Genomic DNA, 20,468 nt, shown 5'->3' on the forward strand with positions numbered 1-20,468 from the left:
CATATGCCAAACTATTTACAGCAAATGTTTTGGGGGATAGTTTGAGAGGAAAACTCTAATTTTGCACTCAGTATACAGATGTATTTTAATTTTTCTATTTCATTTATGTTTTACCTTTATATAATTAAAGTGTTTCCCAGATAAGGTAAAGTTGAAGGAGTTCATCCTTACCAAGCCCTTATTATATGAAGTGCTAAGGGGACTTACCTAAGAAATAGATAAAAAACTATGAACAGTAAAATGACAATAAACTCATGACTATCAACAACTGAACCTAAAAACAAAAGCAAAAACTAAGCAAACAACTAGAACAGGAATAGAACCAGAGAAATGATGATCACATGGAGGGTTTTCAGTAGGGAGGGGGAGGGGCAGAATGGGGTGGGGAAGGTCCAGGGAATAAGGAGCATAACCCGTAGGCATAAAACAGACAGGGAGAGGTTAAAAATTATATAGGAAACAGGGAATTCAAAGAACTTATACACATAAAATAAGGGGGGAAAATGCTGGTGGGAGGAGGGATGCAGAGCAGAAGGGGGATGGGACCACTGTAATAGCATAATCAGTAAAATATACTTAGGAAAAGAAAATATGTACAGTGAATGGTACTCATCTTCCCAATTGTGTGATTTTTCTCAAGTAGCACTGAGCCTTATGTAGGTACAGAAATGCAAGTTGACTTCATCCAGGATTGGAGTTTGCCAGGCATATAGAATAGAAGGGCAATGGTGAGGGCTTTACACTTTTGAGAGTGCCTGGAGCGATGGGCCAAGGACTCTAAGGCCTGGGTGAGGAATGAGAATAACACATGATACTGATATATGGGTAGAAAGTGGAGGTTGCTAAGGGGTGAGTGAAGAGGGATAGAGGTGTAATTGAGTAAAGGAGCTGAAAAAGTAGGAGACAGGGGTCTGAAAGTGGAATATTTGTATTTAAGATTCAGGATAGAGCCATTTTGAGTGATGACAGTTCAGGTTGGCCGTGGAGCAGGTAGCAGAAGTGGACTTGAGTTGAGGGTGAGGGTACATCAGGGAAGTGATAGCCTCTCTTGGCCTTGCTCCGCTTGCTATAATACTACAAAGCTGTAAGAGGCATCCTTAGCTCTTCCTCTGAGTGTGAGCACTTCCTCACCAGCCTGCTGTATTGCTCTGCCCCCAGAGAAAGGAGGCCCACAGAAGTGCTCCCCATTGCTTAAGGCTATATTCACTTAAGGAATCCTTCATTCACCTCTGTTACCACATTGCCAGCCAGTGCAAGAAAGCAGTCTTTTGGGGCCCCACATACCCTCCTTAACTTGCTTACCCCTTCCCCCAATTGACTACCAGGATGAATCTCTTTGTGCCTCATGTCTCTGTACATTTGTCCATCTGACCCAAGTTGCCAGACCTCACACTCTACTAAAACTCATCTTCTGCAAGTTTTGGAATACTTAATCTTTCATCACAGATTCCCCTGTACGTTTAACCTCTTCTAAACTTCATATATCTGTCTTAAATAAAACCTGGTGGTTTAATTAGAATATTATTTACCTGCAAACCTCTTGAATGGTGGCTAATTTTAAAAAAATCCTGCTTAATTCGCTGGGCTTACTCAATTTATTGATTACTTTTTCATCAGTTTTAGAAAATTCTTGATCATTGGTCATTTTTAACTGTTTCTTTTACTCAATTTCTTCTTCTGGGACTCCAGTGACAATTATGTTCAGTTCTTTTTATGTTGTCCTACATATCTCTTTTGCTCTGTTCTTTCTTTTTTCCTTCTTTGTCCAAGTATGGATATTTTTTATTGATTATCTTCGAGTTTACTGAATCTATTTTATGCTGTGTCCTGTCTACTGTTAAATACATCAAATGAGTTCTTAATTTCATATGGTATGTTTTTCAGTTTTAGAATATCCATTTGGTTCTTTTTCATACTTTGTACATTCCAACTAAAATTCTGCATCTTTTTATCCATTGTGTCTGTCATTTTCTGTTTTCTCTAATGTGTGAATTCTTGTTCTATTAAGATTATTGTTATTAGTGTAACTCTGAATCAAATTCTGTATTAGAATTTAACTGTTAGAATAGAATAAATGTTCTTTATTTGAATTACTGGTGTGCTTTCTGTCCCCTGACTGGACCTTGACTGAAGGTCAAGGCTGAGCTGGAAAGGGAAACAAGGGGCATCTCTGGGGAGGTGGAAAATGGCTGCAGTGTGGATGTATCCGTTGTCAAAATTATACAGCTAAGATTTCTGCATTTGAATTCATATAAATTCTACCTAAAATGATATAATGAAGAACAAGTAGGTAACTGGATGGATATACAAATAATATAAGAATCTCATCCCGTATTGATGATAATTGTTGAAACTGGGTAATGGGCTCATTGTTTACTTAATATATGTTTGAAGTTTCTTCTAATAAAAAGTTAAAATAAAACATAGTCATGTCTGGGTGTTTTTTCTCATCATGTATATTGCTAGGGATAGGTGGAATGGCAGGTATGATTTGGCTGTATAGTCATTGTCTATGTTTGCTTGCTGTATCAATTACCCATGGCTACATAATGCAACTGCAAATTTTAGTGGCTTAAAACAACAGGAATCATTTCATTTGATCAACAATCTGAAATTCTGGTAAGGTCTTTCAGGGAGAGCTTGTCTCTGCCCCATATGGTACCATTTGGGATGGATCAACATGGGATTAAACATCCACTTTTGAGATGGTTCACTGGCATGCTTGGCAAGTTGGTGCTGGGTTTTGGCCGGGAGTTCAGCTAGGACTGTGAACCAGTAGGCTTGGTTCTTCTCTATGGGCCTGTCCATGGGCTGCTTGAACTTCCTCACAGTATGGTGGCTCAGTTCTAAGAGCAAGTGGCCCCAGAGAGAACTAAGTAGAAGTTATATTACCATTTATAAGCTCAGAAGTCAACATAACATTATTTCCACTTAGATTCAAGAGGAGGGCACATAGACCCTGCTGCTGCTGCTTTTTTTTAAAAGATTATTTATTTATTTATTTTTAGAGAAAGGGGAAGGGATGAAGAAAGGGAGAGAGAGAAACATGCATGTGCAAGAGAAGCATCGACTGGTTGTTTCTTGCATGCCCCCAAACAGGGGCCTGATCTGCAACCCAGGCATGTGCCCTGACCAGGAATCTAACAAGCTACCTTTTGCTCTGTGGGATGATGCTCAACTCACTGAGCAACAGCAGTGAGGACTAGACCCCATCTTGATAGATGTAGTGAAGGGACATTGCAAAAGGAGCCTGTGGAATGAGAGACACTGTCATAAACATTCTGGAAAATACAATCTGACAAACTTGGCTTGTTCCTACAAGGGGAACTGGAATCATTTTGTATCTCAGAGCATTATCTGAACAAATGTGGATTGCAACAGTATCACTCAATAAGTAGGCCTGAACCCTTCTACAAATATCTTTGCTTTTCTTCTTCCTTTTCTATCTTCCTTAGGACCAGATGTATAATGGACATTATCAAATTTGACTATATAATACCTACTTTCCCCTTATCTCTTCCTAATATTTCTTATGTTTTAACTTTATAACCTACCTTTACCCCTGTTAGTCCATATGCTTCAGGGAAGTTGACTATATGTATTTCTGGGGTTGAACTCTGATTAGCTATGACAACCAGTGCATTGAATTTCCCAGGTCACAATGTTTGTGACTGTGGCAGGTGGTGGTGAGGACTGTGGGAGAGGATTAGATGTGATCCAAGTCAATTTAGGTCAGGTTGCTCTCTGTAATGTTGGTATAGAGATTTACCCAGTCTGGATATTCATGGGGAAGTATCTATCGCTGGGAGCCATTGGCAATTATTTTGTGTCCACAAAGAGAGATGTTTTTAGGATGAAGTGGATTCTGAGGAAGGCAGAGTGGGGAAATAGAAAGAAATCAGTTTTCCAGTGACATCAGCAATATTGCCTAGATTTGATTTGTAGCTTATTGATTACTAATTGTGTGACTTTGAGCAAGTTTCTAAATCTCTCTGCCTCAGCTTTCTTGTAGCAAGATTCCAGATGGATGAGAGACAGGCCTTTATTTTCTAGAGTGAGTCAGTAATTATGAAAGGAAAAAATGGGAAAAGAAAATCACAAAATGTGTCTTCAGGCAAATCAGTTTTAGGAAAGAATACATAAGGTGAGAATCTGGAAATAGATCCCTTTACACTATTTACATTCACATATCTGTTGGGAAGCCTTTGTGGGCTCCTAGAGGTTTGCATGCCCAGCTTAAAGACTGCTAGATTGTAGTTTTAATTCAAGTTTGTCAGGTAACTTATTTTTATGTCAAGATTAGGCTCTTGACAAGCACTACTCTTTTCCAGGCCTGGGACTGTGCAACAAGAGTGGACAACTAAGGAGGGTACATTAGACCATTCCCTTAACAAATGTTTGCTGGGCACCTATTGTATGCCAGTAGAAAACACCTCAAGGGCCACACACCACATACGGCTTTGACTCTGAAGCTGTCTCTAGTGAAAACTTCTCTGTTTTCTGTGCATTTGTCCATTGGTATCCTACAAACACATTAAAGAAATAAGAAGAAATAGGTGAAGTTAATGTTGATAATATATTTTGTTCAAACCAATCTGTCCAAATATAATTATTTCAACATGGACTCAATATAAAATTGTAACTCTTCAAAACTGGGTGTATTTTTTATGCTTATAAGCACATCTCATTTAGTACTAGCCACACTTAAAGTGCTCAATAGCCACATGCCGCTAATAGCTGCCATATTGGAGCCCTCATGAATGGGTTTGGTGCCCTTTTACTGGAGATCCCAAAGGGCTCCCTTACCCCTACCATCATGTGAAGGCACTGTGGGAAGACAGCCATCTATAAATCAAAATACACATTTTGATTCTACATTGTTATAGAAATCTATCTTAAGGAAACAGATAAAGATATGTGCCTTTCGTCATTAGTAGTGATAATTAATATGCACACCATATTTTTAATAATAGAAAAAAGTTAGACACAACTTAATGGCCAAACTTCAGAAATTATTAGAGACTTCCAGCCAAGATGGAGGCATAGGTAGATATGCTTTCCCTCCTCACACAACCAAAAGAAGGACAACAACTAATTTAGAAACAAAAAACAACCAGAACTATCAGAAAATTGAACTGTGTGGAAGTCCAAAAACCAAGGAGTTAAAGAAGTCATTCAGACTGGTAGGAGGGGCAGAGACAGACAGCCACGGTGGGGAGGACACGTGGCAAGACAGGGCCTGAAGGACCAGGCAGGAGAGCCAGTGGCTGGTGGTCCCACATTTGTATCATGTGGATAAACCAGGAGGAACAACTGGGAAGAGCAAGACAGACCACACAACCCACAGTTCCACCACAGGGAAAGAAAGCCTCAAAACCTCTGGTTGTACAATCCCATGGGGGATGCAGTGGCATGAGAAACTCTAAACCTCACAGGACAGTTTGTTGGAGAGACCCATGGGATCCTAGAACACACACAAACCCTCTCACCAAGGAATCAGCACCACAAGGGTCCAATTTACTTGTGGGTCATGAGAGAAATTACTAAAAGCAGGGTGAGAGCCAAGCAAGCAGCATTGCTCCCCTCTCTGACCCCTCACCCACATACAGCACCACAATGCAACAATGTGGGTTGCCCCACACTGGCAAATACCTAAGGCTCAGCCCCTCACCACTTAACAGGTGCACCAAGACAAAGAAATATGGCCCAAATGAAAGAACGCATCAAAGCTCTAGAAAAAGAACTAAGCAATGACAAGATAGCCAACCTGTCAGATGCAGAGTTCAAAATACTGGCAATCAGGGTGCTCATAGAAATGGTTGAATACAGACACAGAATAGAGAATGAAGTGAAGGCTAGGCAAAGTGAGATAAAGAAAAACATACAGGGAACCTACAGTGAAAGGAAGAAAACTGGGACTCAAATCAACAATTTGGAACAGAAGGAAGAAATAAACATTCAACCAGAACAGAATCAAGAGACAAGAATTTGAAAAAATGAGGAGAGGCTTATAAATCCCTGGGACAACTTTTAACGCCTCAACATCCAAAGGATAAGGGTGCCAGAAAGAGAAGAGGAACAGCAAGAAATTCAAAACTTATACAAAAAAGTAATGAAGGAGATTTCCCCAACCTGGCAAAGGAAATAGACTTCCAGGAAGTCCAGGAAGCTCAGTCCCAAAGAAATTGGACCTAAGCAGGAACACACCAAGACACATCATAATTAAATTACCCAAGATTAAAGATAAGGAGAGAATCTTAAAAGCAGCAGGAGAAAAGGAGACACTTACCTACACTGGAGTTCCCATAAGACTATCAGCTGGTTTCTGAAAAGAAACCTTGCAGGCAAGAAGGGGCTGGAAAGAAGTATTCCAAGTCATGAAGTGCAAGGACCTACATCCAAGATTACTCTACCCAGCAAAGCTATCATTTAGAATGGAAAGAGCAGATAAAGTGCTTCCCAGATAAGGTCAAGTTAAAGGAGTTCATCATCACCAAGCCATTATTATAGGAATTGTTAAAGGGACTTATCTAAGAAAAAGAAGAAGGTCAAAACTATGAACAGTAAAATGACAAGAAAGTCACAACTATCAACCACCGAAACTAAAACAAAAACAAAAGCAAACTAAGCAAGCAACTAGAAGAGGAACAGAATCACAGAAATGGAGATCACATGGAGGGTTATCAGCAGAGAAGGGGAGAGGGCAGAATGAGGGAAAAGGTACAGGGAGTAAGAACCATAAATAGTAGGCACCAAGTAGATAGGGGGAGGTTAAGAATAGTATAGGAAATGAAGGAGCAACAGAACTTACATGTGTCCAGGTAAGTCTCATGGACACGAACTAAATGGGGGAGAATGCTGGTGGGAGGAGGGGTGCAGGGTGGAGGGGGATAAATGGGAGAAAACAATGGGACAACTGTAATAGCATAATTGATTAAAAAGTGTGCTTTAAAAATAGAAATTATTAAACATTTATGGTACTCTTTTTTTGGCAATAGATTATCAACCAACCTCAATACATGATGTTTTGAAGAATATTTTGTGGATATGGAAAAGTTTTTAAATATAATATTAGCCAGAAAAAAAGAGGTGATATAAAACTATACAGTATCCTATTTTAACTTTGTAAAAAGTATATGCATTACAGAAAGACCGAGTTTAAAATTTTTATTACCTGCTACTTATTGTTGGCAGTATGATGGTTGATTTTTATTTTCTTCTTTGAATTTTTTTCAAATTACATAGAACAAATACTGGTTTTATAATCCAAAAATAAAATGTTCATTTATTAAAACAAAATAATGACATGCTGGCCTAAGTGTAGGAAAAAATACTCAATTTTTTCTTTTTCATACCATAATCTGATGATCTTTATTGATGGAGAATTAGAAAAGAATAAACAAAGACAGCACAGGAAGCATGAAAGCATGGGAAACTGCTGGGAAATTCGAGCTTCTCATCATAGGTAGCCAGCTGGCTGGCTGGGTTGCAGGCCTGTTCTGGTCTCTCTGGGACCAGAGCCCTTTGCCTCTGTTCACAGAACTGAGGTCTCTGGACATCCTGTTTCCTTGATGAGCCAGCCTCTGTCACCTTTGGCCCCCTCTCAGAATCCTCTCCCTCTGGGTCAGCTTCTAGGTAAGCTTGCATATGGCTATCTGCATGCTGGTCGATCTTTCTCTCTCTCTCTCAGCAGAATCTTAAGGTTTTAAGGTAAAGAAAGTGCACTGAGAGGAAGAAAGCTCTGCTTCTTCCATTTATACCCATCTTTCAGCATTCAAGAGCAACTCTGCTTTTATCTGCATTATAATAGGCATTCCCATGAGTCTGGGTTTTTAAAAGTTTTTATTCTGATATAAAAAATTACTTTGAAACCACTGTGATCATCCTGGTTCTGTCAGGAAATAATCTCTTCCTTGATGGTTGATGTTCTCAGTGTTGCTGGAAGCTAGTCTTTTCCCTCATAGATCATCAGTATCTGGCATGGCTTCCATGCAACCTGGATGTACTGTTTATACAAAGTATATAAACACAGAGATATAGGGTGGTCTTTTTATTTTTTTAGAACTTGGAGTTGAGTGTTCTTTCAAATTTTGATTTTAGGCTTCAAATAAGTGAACTAAATGGCTAAATTTGGGAAATAAAATACTTTATATTATTTTTTAACTTTATTTAAGAAAAGATTTTATTTATTTGTTTTTAGAGAGAGGAAAGGGGAAGGAAAAAGAGAGGGAAAGAAACATCAATGTGTGGTTGCCTCTCGTACTCTACCCACTGGGGATCAGGACCGAAACCCAGGCACATGCCCTGACTGGGAATCGAACTGGCGACCCTTTGGTTTCGCAGGCCTGTACTCAATCCACTGAGCTACACCCACACTCAATCCACTGAGCTACAACAGCCAGGGCAGTTCATACTATTTTAAGCTTCAGAAAAAATACATTTTAAAAATTCAAAGTTTTTAAAATGTCTGCATGTAGACACTCAGCACCTGATCCTAGATAGAATTGTGGGAAAACTGAGCATATTCTGATTCCATACTCTCACTGTATTCATCATGTCTCTCTGAGAACTCTGAGATACTCACCCCACCAATACTGGAATCACCTTGCTTGGAGATATTCCTTTCGAGAGATATTGTATTTTTTTAAGTATATTTTATTGATAATGCTATTACACTTTTCCCAATTTTCCTCCTTTTATCCCCTCTCTGCCCTGCAACCCCCAACACTACAGCATACCCCTCCACCTTAGTTCATGTCCATGGTTATACATATAAGTTCTTTGAGTTTTCTGTTTCTTATACCATTTTGACCCTTCCCATCTATTTCATGCCTACCAATTATGCTTCTTCTTCCCTGCACCTTCCCCCCAATTTCTTCCTTTCCCCCCACTGAAATCCCTTCATATGATGTCCATTTCTCTGATTCTGTTCCTGTTTTGGTTGTTTGCTTAGTTTTTGTTTTCATTGCTTTTCTTTTCTTTTTCGTTCATTTGTTGATAGTTGTCAGTTCATTGTCATTTTACTGCTCATAGTTTTGATTTTCTTTCCTTAGATAAGTCCCTTTAACATTTCATATGATAAGGGCTTGGTGATGATGAACTCCTTTAACTTGACCTTATCTGGGAAGCACTTTATCTGGCCTTCCATTTTAAATAGTAGCTTTGCAGGACAGAGTCATCTTGGATGTAGGTCCTTGCACTTCATGACTTGGAATACTTCTTTCTAGCCCCTTCTTGCCTGCAAGGTTTCTTTTCAGAAATCAGCTGATAGCCTTATGGGAACTCCTTTGTAGGTAACTATCTTTTTTTCTCCTGCTGTTTTTAAGATTCTCTCCTGATCTTTAATCTTGGGTAACGTAATGATGATGTGCCCTGGTGTGTTCCTCTTTGGGTTCAACTTCTTTGTGACCCTCTGGGCTTCCTGGACTTTCTGGAATTCTATTTCTTTCACCAGATTGGGGAAGTTTTTCTTTATTATTTATTTAAATAAGTTTTCAATTTCTTGCTGCTGTTGTTCTTCTTCTGGCACCCCTATAATTTAGATATTGGAACATTTCAGGTTGTCCCAGAGAATCCTCAGTATCTCTTCATTTTGGGGGATTCTTGTTTCTTCATTCTGTTCCAGTTGGATGTTTATTTCTTCCTTTTGTTCCAAATCGTTGCTCTGAGTCCTGGTTTGCTTCCTGTCACTGTTGGTTTCCTGAATATTTTGCTTTATTTTATTTTTGGTACCTTTCATTTGTTCTTTAATTTTTCAACCAAGCTCAATCAGTTCTGTAAGCATTTTGATTACCAGGGCTTCTAAGTCTCCATCAGATAGGTTGGCTATCTCTTCATCGCTTAGCTCTCTTTCTGAGGTTTTGCCGTGTTCTTTCATTTGGGCCCTATTTCTTTGTCTTGGCTCATCTGTTAAATTGTAAGGGGGTGGGGCCTTATTCCTCCTTGCTGTGCTGTGGAGCTGCCTGTGGGGGAGGTGCCAGAGAGGGAACCATGCAGCTGGCCTGCTTGGCTCTAGTCCCACTTTCCAACAGACTTTCATGTGAGACTGGGAGTTTCTCCCACTGAGGCAACCGCTGTAGTCCACAGTCAGCTCTGAGTCTCAGTTTCCCATTCAGCCAGCCCCACCCACACAGTTCCTACCTCACCAGTTTCTCTCAGATGGCCCCACCCTTGTATTCTGCTGCCTGGGGGGGTTCTTACTGTTTTGGTTGGTCTGGTTGACTGTTACTTTAATTTCTTGGTTTTCGCAGTTCCATGCAGTTTGATTTTCTGGCACTTCTGAATGTTTATTGATTTTAGATTGGTTGTTATTCTCCTTTTGGTTGTTTGAGGAAGCAAAGGGTTTCTACCTATGCCACGATCTTGGACAGAATTTCGAGACATTGTATTTTAAAAGATATCATTAATACAGGAGCTCAAACAATGAAACCCTGTTGGCAGAATTTCAGAGAGCAGGTTATCAAAAATATTCAGAAATTTCTGTCTTCTTCAATTTTTTTACTAGGTAGAATACTGGCAGCATACTGTCTACAAACAGGGCCTGCCTCACAGGGATGAAAGATGAATGAGATATTATGGTGTAGTGTCTAAAAAATATTAAGCAGCTATTCATGCAATTGTATCTGAGAATGAAAAAGTGCTTATCAAATTGTTTCCTCAGATTTTAGTTTAACTAGGAAATAAAAGAGTTTGCAAAACTGGATCTGTCCAGCAGAGGGCATATTGAAATTACAAATCATGATTTTATGCAAAGTTTTCTATTTTTAGAAATAATATGATTTTTATTTTTATGATTTTTAATGAAGTTTTTATGCCTTGTGTTTCTTTTTATGATTAATTTTCCAAACTTTGTTTTTAAAATGCACTTGTTTTTAAATAACATAGACTCTATTATGGGCTCGTTTGTATGTTTTCTTTAGGAACTTAACTGCTGCAACTATTTGCCAGTATGCAAGAATCAGATTACTGAATATATGAGTAAAGGATCACTAGCTAATGTAAGAGAGAAGGAACTGGTTCACTAACTCATTTTCTGGACCTTGGAGCGAAGAGGTTGTGGCTTCTCCTGAGGGCAGTTATATTTGCTGAGTTTCTCAGCCCAGCCAACTAATTTTTCTAGAGTAAACCCATGGGATTCTTAAACAACTAAACAGCATATGATTTACTATTTCTCCAGTAACAATTCTCTTACCCAGGGATTGGACAGCTGGTAACCACCTCCTCTTTGGGCCAGGCGCAATCCAGCATGTACCAGAGTCCGTTGACTGGTTCTCAACCTGTAGTGACTACATGTCCTCACCTGTCCAGTCTACCTGAAAACCCCTCAAGTCCTGGCCTAGAGGAACAGCTTCCTCCCCCTCAGGTCCCTCCTGAATGGCTGAAGACACGTGGCCCCTTTCAGTAATTTTCAATATATTTTGGTATAGGGTTTCTAAAATAAAAATTTAGTGCCCACTATTTAAATGTTGACAAGAATCCCCTTTATACTCAAATTTTTAACTTACTAATTTCCATAGAAACAAAATAAGCTTACTCCCAGAAAAACAGCATGCCAACTCCATCTCTACCACAGATAGAAATTTCAAGCATTTGTAAAATGTCACTTTGGACTTGGTTTGAGGCTGGGGAGGGTAGGGAGGTAGAAGAGACTTTGAATAGTCGGGCTTTTTGGTATATTTTATTGATTATGCTATTACAGTTGTCCCATTGTTTTCTCCCATTTATCCCCCTCCACCCTGCACCCCTCCTCCCACCAGCATTCTCCCCCATTTAGTTCGTGTCCATGAGACTTACCTGGACACATGTAAGTTCTGTTGCTCCTTCATTTCCTATACTATTCTTAACCTCCCCCTATCTACTTGGTGCCTACTATTTATGGTTCTTACTCCCTGTACCTTTTCCCTCATTCTGCCCTCTCCCCTTCTCTGCTGATAACCCTCCATGTGATCTCCATTTCTGTGATTCTGTTCCTCTTCTAGTTGCTTGCTTAGTTTGCTTTTGTTTTTGTTTTAGTTTCGGTGGTTGATAGTTGTGACTTTCTTGTCATTTTACTGTTCATAGTTTTGACCTTCTTCTTTTTCTTAGATAAGTCCCTTTAACAATTCCTATAATAATGGCTTGGTGATGATGAACTCCTTTAACTTGACCTTATCTGGGAAGCACTTTATCTGCTCTTTCCATTCTAAATGATAGCTTTGCTGGGTAGAGTAATCTTGGATGTAGGTCCTTGCACTTCATGACTTGGAATACTTCTTTCCAGCCCCTTCTTGCCTGCAAGGTTTCTTTTCAGAAACCAGCTGATAGTCTTATGGGAACTCCAGTGTAGGTAAGTGTCTCCTTTTCTCCTGCTGCTTTTAAGATTCTCTCCTTATCTTTAATCTTGGGTAATTTAATTATGATGTGTCTTGGTGTGTTCCTGCTTAGGTCCAATTTCTTTGGGACTGAGCTTCCTGGACTTCCTGGAAGTCTATTTCCTTTGCCAGGTTGGGGAAATCTCCTTCATTACTTTTTTGTATAAGTTTTGAATTTCTTGCTGTTCCTCTTCTCTTTCTGGCACCCTTATCCTTTGGATGTTGAGGCGTTAAAAGTTGTCCCAGGGGTTTCTAAGCCTCTCCTCATTTTTTCAAATTCTTGTCTCTTGATTCTGTTCTGGTTGAATGTTTATTTCTTCCTTCTGTTCCAAATTGTTGATTTGAGTCCCAGTTTTCTTCCTTTCACTGTAGGTTCCCTGTATGTTTTTCTTTATCTCACTTTGCGTAGCCTTCACTTCATTCTCTATTCTGTGTCTGTATTCAACCATTTCTATGAGCACCCTGATTGCCAGTATTTTGAACTCTGCATCTGACAGGTTGGCTATCTTGTCATTGCTTAGTTCTTTTTCTAGAGCTTTGATGCGTTCTTTCATTTGGGCCATATTTCTTTGTCTTGGTGCACCTGTTAAGTGGTGAGGGGCTGAGCCTTAGGTATTTGCCAGTGTGGGGCAACCCACATTGTTGCATTGTGGTGCTGTATGTGGATGAGGGGTCAGAGAGGGGAGCAATGCTGCTTGCTTGGCTCTCACCCTGCTTTTAGTAATTTCTCTCATGACCCACAAGTAAATCGGGCCCTTGTGGTGCTGATTCCTTGGTGAGTGGGTTTGTGTGTGTTCTAGGATCCCATGGGTCTCTCCAACAAACTGTCCTGTGAGGTTGAGAGTTTCTCATGCCACTGCATCCCCCACGGGATTGTACAACCAGAGGTTTTGAGGCTTTCTTTCCCTGTGGTGGAACTGTGGGTTGTGTGGTCTGTCTTGCTCTTCCCAGTTGGTCCTCCTGGTTTATCCACATGATACAAATGTGGGACCACCAGCCACTGGCTCTCCTGCCTGGTCCTTCAGGCCCTGTCTTGCCACGTGTCCTCCCCACCGTGGCTGTCTGTCTCTGCCCCTCCTACCAGTCTGGATGACTTCTTTAACTCCTTGGTTTTTGGACTTCCACACAATTCAATTTTCTGATAGTTCTGGTTGTTTTTTTGTTTCTAAATTAGTTGTTGTCCTTCTTTTGGTTGTGTGAGGAGGGAAAGCATATATATCTATGCCTCCATCTTGGTTAGAAGTCTGAATAGTGTTTAGGAACTTAAATGTGTTCCTAAGTAAGGGGGTTTCTGTAACTGTGTGGTTCTGACATTGCATTTTTATTTTTAATTTTTTATCTTTGTTGTCCTTTTTTTCAATTACCATCTACTCCCCTTCCCCCAGCAAGCATCACACTGCTGTCCATGTCCATGAGCCTCTTCATTTTTTTCAATCTCTCCACTCCCTAACCTCCCCATCCCCACTAGCTGTCGTCCTGCTCTCCCTTTATGAGTCTGTCCTCATTTTCCTTGTTAGTTTAGTTTGTTCAGTTTGTCCCCAAACCTTTAATGTTCCACATGGAAGTTTCCCACTTGCTAAGGGACCACAAGTATTTGGTAATCACTGTTATTTCTACAATCACGAAACAATTCTTTTCTCTATTGCTATTTAGGCCCTTAGCATATTTCACTGTGTTTATCTGAATATCCAAAAAGATGAATGAGACTTGCTCCCCTAAATATCTTGTATCTACCCATAGTTCTAATACAGTTACTATTTCTCTGTTTATATTTAACTATTGTTCTATCAAGTTCTCTCTTACCACCATTTTCTCTCAAATGCATTTGTCCTAATCTCTTCCTTTAGATTTGGTACAAAGACAGTCTCTCTCTCTCATTGCCCTGGCCTTTGAATGAAGCAAGGGAATGTTTTTGAATTTCTTTTCTCTTTTTTCTAGTCTTTCCCTCTAACGGCAGTGATATTTAGCAATGGGATGATTAAAAATAGTGAGGATTGATTGCCAGCATTATTATCTATTGAGTAATTATCTTGTGCTAGACAATGTTCAAAGTACTTTACATGTATTAATTCATTTAATTTTCACTATAGTCATGTGGAATATGTACCTTCATTATCTCATGTATAGTTAAGGAACCAGAGGAACAGAGAAGTAACTTGTCAGAGGTTACACATTAGAAGGTTACAATCCAGGATTTAAACCCAGCGGAGCACACTCGTTCCCCAGTACACACTTGCTGCTGTATCCCTCGCTATGTGATCCCTCAGCCTCTTGCCGCTGCTGTACTGCCAGGATGTGGCTTTCTAACAAGCTTACTTTGGACAAGCTAGATGTGAAGGGGAAGTTGGTCATCATAAGAGTGGACTTCAATGTTCCTATGAAGAACGACCAGATAACAAACAACCAGAGGATCAAGGCTGCCATTCCAGGCATCAAATTCTGCTCAGACAATTGAGCCAAGTCAGTTTTTCTCATGAGTCACCTGGGTCAGCCTGATGGTGTCCCCATGCCTGACAAGTACTCCTTGGAGCCAGTTGCTGTAGAGCTCAAATTTCTGCTGGACAAGGATGTCTTGTTCTTGAAGGACTGCTTTGGCCTGGAAGTGGAGAAAGCTTATACTGACCCAGCTGCCATGTCTATCTTCCTGCTGAAGAATCTTCACCTTCATGTGGATGAATAAAGGAAGAAAAAAGGTGCTTACGGGAACAAAGTTAAATCTGAGCCAGCTAAAATAGAAGCTTTCTGAGCCTCACTTTCCAAGCTAGGGGATGTCTATATCAATGGTGCGTTTGGCACCTCTCACTGAGCCCACATCTCTATGGTGGGAGTCAATCTGCCACAGAAAACTGGAGGTTTTTTGATGAAGATGGAGCTGAACTACTTTGGCAAGGCCTTGGAAAGCCCAGAGCGACCCTTCCTGGCCATCCTGGTGGAGCTAAAGTTGCAGACAAGATCCAGCTGATCAATAACATGTTGGACAAAGTCAATTCGATGATTATTGGTGGTGGAATGGCTTTTACCTTTTTTAAGGTGCTCAACAACATGGAGATTGTCACTTCTCTGTTTGATGAAGAGGGAGACAAGATCATCAAAGATCTGATGTCCAAAGCTGAGAAGAACAGTGTGAAGATTACCTTGCTGGTTGACTTTGTCATTGCTGATAAGTTTGATGAGAATGTGAAGAATGGCCAAGCCACTTGTGGCCTCTGGCATACCTGTAGGCTGAATGGGCTTGCACTGTGGGTCTGAGAACAGCATGAAGTACACGAGGCTGTCACTAGAGCCAAGCAGATTATGTGGAACAGAACTGTGGGCATATCTGAATGGGAAGCTTTCACCCGAGGGACTAAAGCCCTCAGGAGTGAGGTGGTGAAAGTCACTTCCAGAGGCTGAATCACCATCATTGGGGGGTGGAGACACTGCAACTTGCCAAATGAAACATGGAGGACAAAGTCAGCTATGTCAGCACTGGGGGTGGTACCAGTTTGGAGCTCCTGGAAGGTAAAGTACTCCTTGGAGTAGATGCTCTCAGCAATGTTTAACGCTTTTCCTGCCTTTTGGTTCCTGTGCACATCCTCTAACTCTACTTAGTGCTTTCTACATGTCTACTTCCTATTAGCTAAGATCTTCCCCTCATCACCCGGAAAGATTTAGCTAGTGGCCCAGAGAGGCAGCCTAGGAACACTTAGCATAGTTGCACAGCAACAGCTCATCAGCTCACCTTTACTGCACCCTGGAGTTGACTATATTCTTCAGGATTCCATTTGCATTTCCTAGTGGCTTAAACCATTGTGCATTCTAGAGTCCATATGTTTACATTTTGCCTGTTAACCTGTTAGCTTAATTATCTTCTTGGAGCTTACTCTGATTAGCATTGTCATTATTTTGCTACTCAGCATGAAAACTAGATAAAATTCTGGTTGTAGGGAGGGAGGGAGATGAAGTTGGAGATCTAGTAAATAAATAATGAAAGTAGTCATTGAAACTGGGAAAAAAAAAACCCAGTGAAGTTTACCCATTGCATTATCTTGCTCCATGAAGGGTGGGTAGCTGTAGAAAGGTGTAGAAACAACTGCCCTGGATTAACCCACTTCGGTCATCAGTACCCAGACACCTTTCAGAATATTTGGAAAATATTAGGGACTGAGACTAGGGGCCAGAGCCAAAAGAAAGTTGAGGATTGCATAATTCTTTTGTGAATTTACAAGCTTGATGAAGTCAATCTGGATGATTAAATCATGGTCTTTTTCTTGTCCTTGATTGTGTAAGTTTTTACTAAGAAAGTAAGCAATAATAAAGCCCTGATTAATGTTTCTGAGAGCCAGACATTTGTCTTGTGGGAATGTTTGCATATTTCACCTTTGCTTCTGAAGACCAAGGTAATGGTTTTGTCATTTTTATTTTCAATAAGCAGGAAAAAATCTATTAATTCACTAAGTATGCTTTCTTATTGTGTGAACTATGCACGGATCACACAATAGTATATAAAACCTCAGGCCATGTTATTTTGCCTACTGTGGAGGTATGAACAGTGAGATTTCTTATGCAAAAAGTGAGCATTTGAACTATGCTAGCTCCATACGCTTTTATTAGCATTCCTTTCAACCTGAATTGACTTCTGCAAGATAGCTTTTCAGGAAAGGATGTTTTCTGATCTGTGGAGCTTGGGACTATAAAGGAATAAGCAATTTCTCATAATCATTAATCAGATTCCAACTTCCTTAAAAATTCACATTAGAGGTACCATGAAGGTACAAGTTCTTAGACTTTGGAGTACATGTAGGTAGAAATGAACCTGAATCTAATAAAACTATAGTTCCTAGGCCCTACCTCAGAGACCAAATCACTCCCTAGGTTGATTCTGATGCAAATGTCTTTCCTCAAGGTGCCAGCACAGATGCAGGAGTAGGGAGTAGGGAGTACAGGAACTCAGTATGCTGGGGACCCAGGCACACAAGTGTATGAGAGCAGATGGCCTCTTATCAGAGCTATTCAGGGAGCTAGCTGTCTGACATCTGGCCTCCATGCATCAGAAGACTTCAGCCTTTTGGTAACAGAAGACTATGTGAATCCAGTTTGCATGTTTGGTATGAACCTATGATTTCCTGTGCAAGTACATTTTCTAGGTTTGGGGGAGAAGGAAGTCAGTCTGTGGATGGCCACGTGCTCACTGTGAGTGGCGATGGGGCTAGGTCAGGAGGCAGAGTTGGAGAGGGAGAGACTTCTAGGTCTAACCATTTTGTCATAGTCTTAAGGGCTGGGTTTTCAGCCTGCAGGATGCACATTATGGGGAACATGAAGCTATTGCAAAGCAGGAAACGTGTTGTGCAGGGCTTAATCAGGAGAAGTTATCCTATTCTTTTTGAAGGGATACTAACAGAACTGCTGAGAGCCTCAGGATCTACTGACACTTGGCCCATGGAGGTGGGAGGAGCTGTGCACAACTCATGGGGTGGAATTGCTTTGTTGATGAGTGGGAGAGGCTGTACGTGAAAGCTAGAAAGAAGAGGCTGTGTGTGAAAGAAGGCCAAAGAAAGCTCCCACCCCCACCCCACAGGAGATAGTGAGCTGAAAGGGGAAGAGAAATGTCTGAGAGGGATTCCAGGTGGTTTCCATGAGGTGTATGCTGTAAACCTTTTTCTCTGTCTCAAATGGAGAAATATATGAAATAATTCTGTACATCTCACCAAAGTCTCTTCTTTGGGGAGATCCTCAGTAGGAAAACAAAATGGCAGCAGCTTTCTGAGTTTCATAATGTGCTTTAAACATTTTCTTAGGTCCAGTAAGTTGTTTGTTCCCCACCTAGGTGAACCAATGTACAATCTTTCAAATATCTACTCTGTAGATGCTATGAATGGTAAAATACAAATATATTTCAAAAAGACTTCTTGAATCCACAGTAGATTTCTTTAAAAAATTATATTTTAAATTATAGTTGACATACAATATTATATTAGTTTCAGATGTACAACCCTGTGACTAGACATTTATATAATTTATGAAGTGATTATCTCAATAAATCTAATACCCATCTGACACTATGTATAGTTATTACAATATTATTGACTATATTCCCTATGCTGTGCTTTACATATGGGCCCTTTAAGAGGAAAACCTGGGACTCCAGAAGCCATGATGCACTCAGACAAAATCCTGACTGGCTTTCACAGCCAGAAGTTATGAGGACTTCTCTTCCTGGCACTGGAGCCCTGGGCTGGGGGCCCTGGTGTGGAGCTGGGACCCCTCGCTCCTCAGGGGGAACCTCTGCAGTCAAGATGCCCCTTTGATTTTTAACTGCCACACCTTGGTGTAGGACCAGCTGGTTCTGCTCTCTGCCCCTCCTACCAGTCTCCATGTGGCTTCTTCAGCTAGATTTCAGGCAGTTCTGAAGGATGGTTGTTCTGTAGTTTAGTTGTAATTTTGATGTGGTTGTGGGAGGTTTGGAGTACTGCATTTACTTACTCTGCCATCTTGACCAGACCCCCCACTAGATTTTGATGGTGGATTTTCTTAGTCACTTTTTTTTGTTGAGTCCAAAGTATTTTTGACTTTAAAAAGTAGTTCCTCATCATTAAAAGGGGTAGAAACTACTGATTTGAAGAATCACAATGATGTCTTCAATTTGACTGTAAAGTACTCCTCACTTAATGCAAAATGCTGTGCAGGGACTCTTTATTGTGTCATTTGTGACGGGTTTTTTAAAAAAGGAGTAAAGGTAAACTGCATTGGGTTAGACGTTAGCACTACATTACACTGAATGAATATAGAGAGATATCTATAAAGTATGTATATGTGAATCGTCACATTATTTGACTTTGCAACAACGCAAGAGGTCTACTTGTTGCTCAGTGAGAATGTGCAGATCCAGAAACACCGAGTCCACTTCCTTTCCGCAGGTTCTGTTGTGCGGTCTGCTTGTTACATGTCCTCAGGATCCACTGAGGTATTTAGAGGAGATGATCATCACTATAATGAAAAATGGCCTTGAAAGTCTTCTATGGTGAGCATTGTTTTGATTTGGGAGATATTTTGAAGGTAAGATGCTTAGTGTATACAGTATCAAAAAAGGTCTTGCTAATTAATGTGTCAAATCTCTAGATTGTTAAAGAATCCCTCCACATGCTTTTAAGTCTGTAAGACTTTATGGGAAAATTTTTTCCCACTGGTTCTCAACTTGAGAAATTTTTATAGTGTGTTCATCAATACTACGTGCTCTGGAGCAGTTTATTTCAAGTTGGAGATGAGGAAAGGGAAGCATACCTTCTTGAGGAGCATAGCAAAATCTTGAGGGGGTAGTTTGTAAAAGTCCTCCTGGTGATTCTGACATGCTTTTCCCAAGAGAATGTGTGTCTTCCTTCCCCTCCCTTACACTCCACCTAAAGAACTACTGATTTAATTATGGAACTAACTACTATAAAATGAAATTGCTTTTGACTGTTTTATGATTTTGTTAAAGGGACATGTGCATTGATCCAGCAATGAAACCCAAAATTCGGAGATTATCTGAAACTTACTTGGAACAACTTTTTGGATTGGATGACCAGCTGGTAAGGATTAGTGATCAAGCATTCTAAACTATTACTTTAAAGTTTTGATGTAGATTCTCAAATAGAATTCAGATATTATGAGCAGTATGAGATTATACTGACTTTGCAATTGGGGGCACTCCCAAAAGTGATAGGACATCACCAACACACTAAGACACACACATTCATTGTAATCCCCCCAAATTCCCAAGAAGCATTGAGACAGGAAGCTATTCTTCCTCTTTCTGATAAATCTTTATATTACATTTCCCTTTTACCTTTTCCTCCTTCCCCTCCTCTCTTGCATCTTTATAATAATAAAAATATCATGAAGGATATTTTCTTTTCTTTCTAATCTACTTCTTTCTGTATCCCACTCCCCTTCATTCTCTCTGTGATCTGCCTAGGAATTATGCCCATAAAGATATGGCCAAAACATTAATGAGATCTAAGTTAAAAGCAAGCCTGATTGTTAATGAAAGGAACAACCAGCTCCAACAGCTGGTTTTGATCCCATAAAGAGGTCAAGGAAGTAATTCAGGTCATTGATGCTTTTAGAACAAAAACTGTGTGTCTAAGAAAAGCTAACATA

General features: G+C 40.2%; 1 protein-coding gene and 1 pseudogene across 1 annotated transcript in view; both read left to right on the forward strand.

The window, feature by feature from the left end:
• FBXL13 (F-box and leucine rich repeat protein 13) overlaps positions 1 to 20,468 on the forward strand; it is a 193,375-nt gene that overhangs the window by 1,578 nt on the left and 171,329 nt on the right. The window contains exons 2-3 of the mRNA XM_037057044.1: positions 19,247 to 19,350; positions 19,807 to 19,897. Coding sequence (XP_036912939.1) covers positions 19,247 to 19,350; positions 19,807 to 19,897 — 195 coding nt within the window. The remainder of the gene's footprint in view (positions 1 to 19,246; positions 19,351 to 19,806; positions 19,898 to 20,468) is intronic.
• On the forward strand, positions 14,644 to 15,892 carry LOC118994444 (phosphoglycerate kinase 1-like; annotated as a pseudogene).

Source organism: Sturnira hondurensis, unplaced genomic scaffold (assembly GCF_014824575.4).
Source record: "Sturnira hondurensis isolate 20B ecotype Veracruz unplaced genomic scaffold, ASM1482457v3 Scaffold0009314, whole genome shotgun sequence".
In the NCBI taxonomy this organism is placed as follows: Eukaryota; Metazoa; Chordata; class Mammalia; order Chiroptera; family Phyllostomidae; genus Sturnira; species Sturnira hondurensis.